Here is a 10,020-nt window from a genome sequence, read left to right on the forward strand (position 1 = left end):
ATCCTGAGAGGAAAATGGAGGACAAGAGATTGTGGCTAGGCCATCCCCCTTCAGAGGTGATTTCTTACTTTCTGTCTATCCGGTCAGCACATGTGTCCCATAGCAAAAAAAAACAAACAAACAAAAAAACAAATAAACCACCCACAAAAATAAAGATAAAAATCAATGAGCTAGGCACATAGAAATCTTTGGCATTCTCAAAAGTTTTATTAGTCTCTTGTTGAATGGTTTTCCATTTATTTCTCATAAAACTTAACTTAGACTTAATTACACCCTGTCCTTTACGTCAGGGACCAGACTGGGTCCTTTCATGCACACATACATTATTACAATATTCCAAGTCCTAAACTGCTAGCATTTGCGTGTTCTGCTTTACAAGCTTTTGTCTGTGTGACTAAATGTACAGCAATAAACCTCAAACCTCGTTAATGATAACCTCGTTAAATATAAGCTAGTGTACAATTATCCAAACTACTGACACAAAGAGAGGGAGGAAAAAAAGGAAATCCTGATTGATTATATGTTCTTGGAGGCTTTTAAAAACTAAACAAAAATAAAATTACACAATTTGTAAGAGAAAGTAATAGCTAATGATTTTATGATTACTACATATATCCCTAAGTGATCCAAATAAGCCCCTATGAAAAGTTTGGCTTTCAAGTTGTACACAGGCTGAAACTTGAGGGCGCACAATTTTTTGAGATGGAAAAATAGGTGGTGGGGAAACTTCATATCGTTGTGTTAACCAGCAGACTCAAAGCATCTGGCTTTCAACATGCTGGCTTTGATGGCAACATTTGGCATAGCCCCCAAAGGGAAGAACAGGGTAGATGTGTGATATTTCTTTAGTGAACATGCTAATACGCTAGCTCTCTGGAAGAAGGTAAAGGAGGGGCCAGCAGGTGGTGCAGTGGTAAAGGTGTTGGAATTCCACATGGCCAACCATGGTTCAAGTCCCAGACCTGGTGGCTTGAGACTCTGGGTCCATGTGCATGCATGCCCAAAACCCCAGGAGGAGAAAGGAGGAGATCTGTTCTTCTCTTGGGAATTGTGGCCATCCTCCCCAGGGCATGATTTTCACTTTCTGTCTCTCTGGTGAGCACTTGTGCGCTATAACAAAAATCTTTCTTAAAAAAGAAAAAAAAAGAAGAAAAAGATAAAAAAAAAAAAAAAAAAAAAAGCCCTGGCCTGCAGCACTGGTCAATTCTTGGGTGTGAATGCTCTCACTATGACAGACTCTAGGTTAACCTACCAACTCATATTTCCACCATCATCTCTATTAGATCTGTGGGAGCCAGCTCCGACTGAGTCTACCAGCAATCCAGCTTAGAAGCCACAGAAACTAGGATTTAATTCTATCTCTATATTCCAGATATGAGCCCTTAGGTAAGTTTCTTCAATCCATCCAGGCTCTAAAACAGATATGATCCCTATTTCTCAGGATTGCCAAGCAAAATAATGTATGTGAAGCACATAGCACACGAGAAGTGCTTAGAATCCCACATGTGTTCTCCTGCTCCCTGGGGAGGGGGGAAAAGCAGGTACAGGCTGGGTAGGCTTGGTAGTGGAGCTCAAGACAACCCATCTCACCTCTCTCCTGCAGAAGGGACAGGAACATTCAAGGCAGGATGTTATTCCAGCACAGAATTGAGGAAGGAGAGGTAAGCAGACTGAAGAAAGAGAGAATCAGAGGTGACTGCTGGGTAAAAAAATAAAAGCCCTGGGGTGTAGGGAGTGGAGAACTGCTGGAAGCCGTGCTTTAGTCGGGGTGGGTGTATAGATTTTATTTTAAAAGGTAAAGTATTTAAAGTATAGGAACAAAAATTATAAAACATGACGTCTGTTTTGTTTAGGTATAGTCATAATTTTTAGAATGAGGAAGTCTATTTTTTGGGTGTATTTTTTTTTAGATCTTAATGTCGATTGGAGTCTCACACGTCGAGCCATGTTGGACACCAATCGAGAACAGTCACAAGGAGTCTGGGTTGAGGGGAGAACAGTGACCAGGTTGAGTGGGGCTTGGAGGAGAAAGGTGTCCTGAGATTTCCAAGAGTTTCTGTCTGACTGGTGTCTTGTCATCCCATTTCCGCACTAACACTGTCAGAGAATTGTGTGCCACAGTCACTCTCGCAGTCGCTCTGCAGAGCGGGCCCATGCATCCTGGTGTGAGCCCGGCCCCAGGCTGATCCATTAGGAGGCTCCTGACCTCCCAGGAGAGCAGGGAATCAGAATCAGAGGAGAAAGCACTGTATGGGCAGGGCTGGGTGGCTGGGCCCTGCTCTGTAGGGGACTGGATCCGGAAGGAAGGGGCATCTGTGTAAGAGGGCGGAGGGGCCTTTTCCAGGGAGAAGCCGATGAGTGCTGGAGCCAAGGCACTGGCAGTGTGGTGCCCTCTGTAAAGCGCCTACACAGTAGGCAGGGACAAGCCTTGGAGGCTATGTGGCGAGCAGAGGAGGTCGCGGTGGCAACCAGGAGACATGGCAGCAGCTGCCTCGCACACCCGTGGTGTGATGGCTAAGGCACCTGGATCTCATATGATCGACTGCGCAGTTCAAATCCCAGACCTGGCTGGTGTAGAAACACACCAGGTACGTGTGTGCCCCAAACCCCAAATGCAGGGACACGGAGGAAAAGGGATTCTCTGGTGAGTGCACACACCTTCTTGCAAAAGTAAAATACAAAAAAAAAAAAAAAAAAAGGAAGGAATTTCAGACTGACAGAATCAGATGTGGGTTTCAGAAAGGTCCCTGTGGAACCCCAGAGAGACGGAGTCCAAACAGAAGGCCACCACGTCTTTCAGGGCATGAACTTCAGTATGGACAGTGAGAATGGAAGAAGGGGCCAAGGGGGCTCATGTTTCTCCTGGGCTCAGAGTGGAGGGCTAGGGCAGGGGACAGGCTTGTTCTGTGACCAGCCAGGGCAGGGGCGCCTGGGCTTCATGGCCACGTAGTCTCTGTTGCAGCTACTCGATTCTGCCACGGTACCACAAGCACAGCCATAAACGAACGATACATGCACCAGCAAGAAGGGCTGTTTCCAAGAAAATGCAATTTATAAACTGCCCGTGGGGCAGAGCTGGCTCGTGGGCCACAGCATGCCAACACCTGGGCTGAGGGAAGGTTGATGATGAAAAAACAGACAGTCTAGGGAACCAGCAGTTAGCGTAATGGCTATGTTGCTGGACTCCCATGTAGTCGACCGCAGTTCGCGTCCTGGACCCGGTGGCTTAGAACTCACGCTGGGTGCGTGTGCGTGCGTGCGTGCCCAAGATCCTGAGAGGAGAATGGAGGAGTAGGGATTGCGGCATGACCAACCCCCTGGCGGGGGATTTCTCGCTTTCTGTCTCTCTCTCTCTCTGTCTGTCTGGCGAGCGCACGCACCCTATAGTGAAAACCTCTCCAAAAAAAAAAGCAGACAGTCTAAATGAAGGAGACACACCTGGGGAGGGGTAGTGTTACCATTCCCATTTTAGGGGTGACAGAACAAGCGGCAGAGCTACAAATGCCTTCCTCTGGGATGCCGGGTTCACACTCCTACTGCACCTTGCTCTGCACAGCCCAGGGTGTGTGAAGAGCGGCCACAAGGGGGACAGGACCCAGCTGTGCTGAGAAGAGGGGCCCCACCCGCAGGTGCAGGGTGGGACTGAATGGCTGTATTCATAGGAATCCCTGTTTCCCCTAGACTGTCCTCTGGGCCCTCAGGCAGAGTCCTCCCTGGACAACAGAAAGGCAAATCCTAAATAAGGAAATCACAGAGTGAATAGTGACCTCTATGACCATTTAGGTCAACTTTTGCCCAGTTCAGCTGAAGCAAATTTAACAAGCATTTATGAGCCTGACCTATAAACCTACAGCATGGCAGGGGTGTTAGGAGCCCAGATCCTGAAGTCAGACTGCCTAGCTTCAAACTCAGCTCCCACACAACAAAGAGCTCCCAGCTCCTGGGGGCTGAGGGACCCGGGGAACGTTACTTAACCTCTCTCTGCTGCAAAACAGGGGCGGTGAAGAGTAGTGCTGTCTCATGGTTATTGCAAATATGAACGCAATCCCCATAAAGTGCCTAGAATAACGCCTGCTCCTGTTCACTGTCTGTGTCCACAGCACTGCGTCAGGGCCCAGTGGAGGCTCCAGCGACAAGCTCACCTCGAAGCTAGTACTCATCACTGCACTAAATCACCTGTTTACCTACGTCACCCCGACACTGACAGGGATCCCATTGTGCATCTGTATCACCCATGACTAGCAGAGCAGAGTCTCATCATTGATACTCATTATGTTCACTGTTTGCTGAACGAATTGACATAGTGCATTAAGTCTCAATACTAGAATGTTCTCTACTACATACCTGCCAGATAACAAAGCTCCTATGGAGGCTCCTTGCCCGCTGTGACCTTGGATTCTGCTCCTCCAGGTTGTCTGGGGGCTGTAATCAGTGTCTACAGGAGTGTTTTGTAAATGTGAGGGCCCTTCAGTAACAGAGGTTACTACAGATCACCTCCAAAATGGGGGGAGGGTGTATGTGGGGTTCTGACCACCTCACTGGGCAGTGGCTTCCAGGCTGGATGGCCTCCCGAAGTTGTCAGCGCAGGTGGGATGCTTCCACTGCCTGAGGAGCAGAGCTGAAGGTGGCTGAGACAGTTCCTCCTTGCAGAGGGCAGCCCCTTCATCCATCCATTTGTGCATGTTCGGCCAACTGGAGCCACCGAACAAACTTAATGCATGCTGCTCTAGGTTAGAGTCAGAGCCACTCATCCCCGAACTACACCTGCCCTGGGCGTCCATGGGCCACAGGGTTGAGACTCTTGGAATCCCAGACCTGGAAGAGTTGATGTACTTATCTACCCCAACCTTTCACTTCCTTAAGGAAAGTGAGGCCCAGAATCCAGGGTTCCCCAGTGCTGATCTGACATCCTTCCCTCCCGTGAGCTCACATCTCAGGCTTACCTGCCATTCCCTCCCCTTCTACTATAAAGGCCCTCAGCCTTGGCTCTCTCCCCGACTAAGGACTCACTTTTCCATTAGGGAAAAAAGCCCAGACACCCAGGGCTCCCTGAAACAGCTGCTGGCACTGTTGCAGAGCCATGCGGTGGCCTCCTCTACCCCTGCCAGAGAGCAAAGGGTCACACTTGGGTCACACTTGAACTTGCAGTGCTCACTGGGCACTGGCTTGTGGTGAGGAGACCTCTGATTTGTTTTGCCTTCTGACTTCGCCCACATTTCAGAGTTGTGACTACAAAGAGGGTGGCTTGTTTCAGCCCCTGGCAGGGCCTGGCTGGGCCAGGCCTGGAGCTGTTTTTCGTAACTCGTGTTGCTGGAAAAATGGCTCAACAATAACTTGTGTTTGCTTATTACTGACGGGATCAAAGTCCTTTACAGACTTCTTGAAATCTAGAGGGACCAGGTGGCTTCCAGCTGGGCAGAGCGGTGACTTGTTTGAAGTCACAAAGCAATGTGGTGTCAACATTAGGAAAGAAAGTCCATTTTCTCTCCCTTACTCTGGTTCTCAATCCCCTGGTTGGCCCACTTTTTTTTTTTTTTTGAGAGATTTTCATTGTAGGGCGCGTGCGCTCACCAGACAGAGAGAGACATAGAGACAAAAAGCGAGAAATCACCCCCCAGGGGGGGATGGTCACGCCGCAATCCCTTCTCCTCCATTCTCCTCTCGGGATCTTGGGCACGCACGCACACGCGCCTGGCGTGAGTTTTAAGCCACCGGGTCTGGGACACGAACCGCGGTCGCCTATGTGGGAGTCCAGCGACATAGCCATTACGCTAACTGCTGGTTCCTGGCCCACATTTTTCATTTCAGCAAAGACACAGATGACACGGCACAAGCCCAGCTTTCTCCAAGAGGAGCAAAGCAGAGGGAGGATGCTAAGTACGAGCTACAACTCGGCAAGCCTAAGCATTCAGGTGTGCACCTGAGCGCTGCCATCACTGCTGAGCGACCTCGGGCAAGTGACTTACCATCTCTGAATCCTGGCTCCCTCACTTGTACCTTAAGAACAGATTGTAATAAAGCATAAAACTTCCTTCCTCAACATGTGGCCCATCTGTATCCCAGGGAGTTAACCAGGAAGACATTCTGAAGATGCCTCCAGGTGACTCTGCACTTACAGTGAGGGGCCTACCTGGGCTGTCTAGTGCTTCTGGGCGGCTGTGAGAGGTCAGCCGTGGGGCAGCTGCCAGCTGTGAAGTTCTTGTTTTGTTTTAGGTTTTGCCATAGGCCGCTGGCCAGTGACAGAGTGAAAAATCACCCCCTAGGGAGGATGGCCACGGTGCAATCCCTTCTCTCAGGATTTTGGGCACACACGCAGGCACACACACCAAGCGTGATTTTCAAGCCACCAGTCCAGGACTCGAATGTGGTCACCCATGTGGAAGTCTAGCGCCTTAACCACCATCCTGCATGCTGGCCCCCAGCTATGAAGTTTTTAAAGTCAGAGGAACCCTTAAAACGCACCTATAAATTTACACTCCCTTTCACCTATTAACACCTTCCTGATGCAGGGCTCACTGCCTTGGCAGGGAAACCTGATAAGAGTGTGAAGCTAGAAGGCATCTTTCTGGCTCCTCTGACACCTCAGCAACCCCCAGTGTGCTGGCTTCCCAGAGCTCAGTCCTGCCCACGGGGCTGGGAAGACCAGCAGGCCCATGGTCCAGGGACCCACGGACACGCCAACAGAACAGAGACAGAAGGAGCAGCAAAGCTGGGGGCTCGGAACAAGGCTAAATTTGGGAGGATGACGATCGCACCCGTGTAACCCGTCTGCGGCATCCCAGGCAAACATTACATCGACAGCTCAAACATAATTATGGGTCTGAGGACCAGGTACGGTGACATGATAGGGTGTTGAGGAAGACGCCAAGATCCGGGTTCCTAGCCTGGCCCAAACTGGGTCTGGTCATATGTGCCTCTCAGTAACTGGTTCAGCCCGAGGCATTCGTTACTCAACCTGGCTGAGCCCCATGGTCTCCTCACCTGTGAGGGAGTCTACACAGCGTGGCTGTGAGGGTTAATGTGACAGATGTCAAGTATCCAGGCCAGAATGCAGAGATGGCATAAGCATTGCACCAACATGCATTTACCAAGCACCTACACGTGCCAAGGCCGAGGCACAGAAATTTCCCTCTCCACTGTATTTCAGTTTAGAAATCCAAATCTTTCATTGTGATTGGCTTTATAAATGTTCAGGTGGAAGAGAGAGTTTCAAGGGTTCAGAGTGAGTAACTCTGATTTTTATGTGCCTGTAAAAAGCCTGACGACACATGAAATTTTGGATTAATAAAAAAAGAGGGGGAGGCAGATTTCAGATTCAGTAAGGCAACACTTCCCAAGCTTTCACCTGTGTATAAATCACCTGAGGATCTGGAGTGAGCCCTTATAATTTGCATTTTGAAGAACTCCCAGTGAAGCTTTAGGTCCTGAGCCCTGCTTTTGAAGATTAAAGTTCTATGGAATGCCTTCAATTTCAGGGAATGAATCCAAGGAAAGTTTAACTTGTTTTATAAACAACATTCCAGGAGAACATCTGTGTAGTATATGACAGCACTCAGGCTAGCAAGATTTCTTAAAGACAGGTAAGACCAGGAAAGCAATTGGCATTCTTGAAGCTAGCCCCAGGCCTTTTTCAGATGAGTTTGTACTCTTAAATCACGATTTGCCTGGGCAGGAGAAAGTACCCTAGGGATCATAAAAGCAGCACACTGCAAAGTTCTCAAAAGCTGCACTGTGTAGCAAACAAAGCATCCTAGGATATTCCAAGTTCATTGCTACGTCATAGCCAAGCTAGCCTTCCGTAAAAGGCCTGTCTTGAATCAGTTTTACCTATTACCCCCTCTCTGTACATCATATCTGATGCTGTTTCTGTTGACAACCTTAATAAAAACTGCCTATCAAGCTGCCAGTTAAGGATTACTCAGAAATAGTAAGATGAATGTCACTGTCAGGTAAAGATGCATCTGATATGGACTCACTCACCTTAATGTGTATGTTGGGGTGGGAAGGATCAATAAAACACCTAAAAGGTTCATATTTATAGGACTAGAGATTAAGTTCTGGATATTCTTTGGCTCAGTAATACTAACATACAAGATCCTCCATATCCCTTGAAATATGTTTCTTGGAGACCGAGTGCAAGGTAACTTGATCTCCAGCTGCTTTCTGCAGGAATACATCTGCCTATCAGGAAGACTCAGGCCAGCCTCGCACACTGGCTTAGAATAACATGTATGTTTATTATAATTCCTCTCCTGACCCTGACTGGCTGGGCTTAGACTCAAACCGGGGAGTCATTACAAGCCAGGGAGTGATATCCAGCTGCCTAGAAACTGCTGAGTGTGCACCACTTGCCCAGAAACCAGGGATTCCCCTCCCACGGCTAGTCCGCTAATGGAAAGATTTGTGCCCTGACAAGAAATGCCAGAGCCAGACTGTCACCTGCATCTCGTGTCACTAATTCATCCATGCAATCATGGTTCTGCTCCGCAGCTGCACACCCCCGCCTGCAAACTATGTGCACTCCAAACACCACGGGTGGAGTACAGCCAAGCTTTCTCCCAGGTAGGAAGAACAGGCTAAGAGCAAACTTCTAGAATAGCCCCCTCTTGTTCTACTTTTGCCCATTGGGAGAGGAACAGGCCACCTTCATACTTAGACCAGAGCAAACCTGGGTTTCAAAAGTTTTTGAAAAGAAAAATCATTACAAAGATAGGCTGAAACAGAGAATGCCCTCCCTTCCCACCTTGATGCTTGTGGTATCCCAGAAGGGGAAACTGAGGCCTTAGGAAGTTAAAAGCCCAGCCAAGATGGGAGGTTATGCTATAACCAACTTCATAGGAAGCTTTAGCAAGTAACAATGGATGACGAGCCCAGGAAACAGCCAGCATTTCGGTACCTGATCCCATTCGGGTTCTCCCCTAATCTCCACACCAGCTGCCTCCTATGGTTTAATCCCCCCAGCCCTGTAAACACAGGGCAGCAAGCTCCCGCTATCCTGAACACAACGCAAAGGTCCACCACCTCGTGTTTTTGCTAAGATGCCTAATACCTGCGGATAACTTAAACTAGCAAGTACAAGGTTTTAACCAACTCAAGCAAATTCATCTTAGAATGATGAAAAAGAATAATTCTCCCAGCCTTATTTCCTCCCGCCCTGCAAGCCCAGAGCCTGGTTCAAGAGAAAGAAAGGACTAAATCACTTCTTAGGAAAGCAAAAAGAGTAGGCCAAATTTCCTGGGAAGATTGAGAGAAGGCAGGAATTTTTCCGGAGGGTCACGTTCTCGGGAGGGTAACGCGTGTCCACTACAAGTTTGGGTTAAGCGCACAGCTCAGCCCCCCCCCGGCCGGACCTACTGCTCTACCCTGCGCCCCAAGCAATCTTGCCCGAAGTGAGGAGAGCGCACCTCGGGGTCTGGCCCTGGCTCCAGGAAGTCCGTGTTCTCTTCCTAGTGCTGCGAGGTTTGGGTGCCGCTTTGTTTGGGTGGGCTCCTGCAACTCACAACTCCCCACCCACCGCCTGAGCGTGGTGCTTTTGCTCTAAGAGTGTTGGGATCGCGTACCCACGTGTGGCCGCGCACTGCCTGGAGGCTGTCCCTCTTCCGCGTGTCCTCGCGGTCTAGAATTCCAGGCAAGGGCCCAGGCTCCAGCAGGGTGCGGGAAGGTGGGGAGCTACTGGTGCCCCTAGCACAGAGCCGGCCGGAGGCCGGGCGCTAGTCGCGTCCTGCATACTCACCGGGACCTCTGCAGCTGCTCCAAGGCGCTGGTGCTGCCGCCCGGGCCCGGTTGCTCCAGGGGGCAGTAGTTCTGTGAAGTCTGCCTGGAGAAAGCGATGGGCAGGATTCCCTGAGTGAACGAGTTGAGGCGGCCCCGACTGCCGACCCCCGCCCCCGGGGGTCCCGGAGCCCAAGAAGGCGGCCGCCGGCACGTGTACACTGGTAAAGGCATCGTCCTCCTCCAACTCCTCCTGCCCGGCGCCTCGGTGCCCGTCAGACAGCTGCGGCTGAGCACAGGCGGCGAAAA

At 49.8% G+C, this 10,020-nt stretch overlaps 1 protein-coding gene across 1 annotated transcript in view; it reads right to left on the reverse strand.

Moving 5' to 3' along the window:
- The window catches only part of CABLES1 (Cdk5 and Abl enzyme substrate 1), a gene marked incomplete at both ends in the record, with an annotated part of 110,954 nt that extends 100,936 nt beyond the window's left edge, over positions 1 to 10,018 (reverse strand). Inside the window, 2 exon segments of the mRNA XM_006151593.2 lie at positions 9,734 to 9,876; positions 9,878 to 10,018. Coding sequence (XP_006151655.2) covers positions 9,734 to 9,876; positions 9,878 to 10,018 — 284 coding nt within the window.
- Positions 10,019 to 10,020: the final 2 nt, after the last annotated feature.

This window comes from Tupaia chinensis, unplaced genomic scaffold (assembly GCF_000334495.1).
Source record: "Tupaia chinensis unplaced genomic scaffold, TupChi_1.0 Scaffold000320_2, whole genome shotgun sequence".
NCBI classification, from domain to species: Eukaryota; Metazoa; Chordata; class Mammalia; order Scandentia; family Tupaiidae; genus Tupaia; species Tupaia belangeri.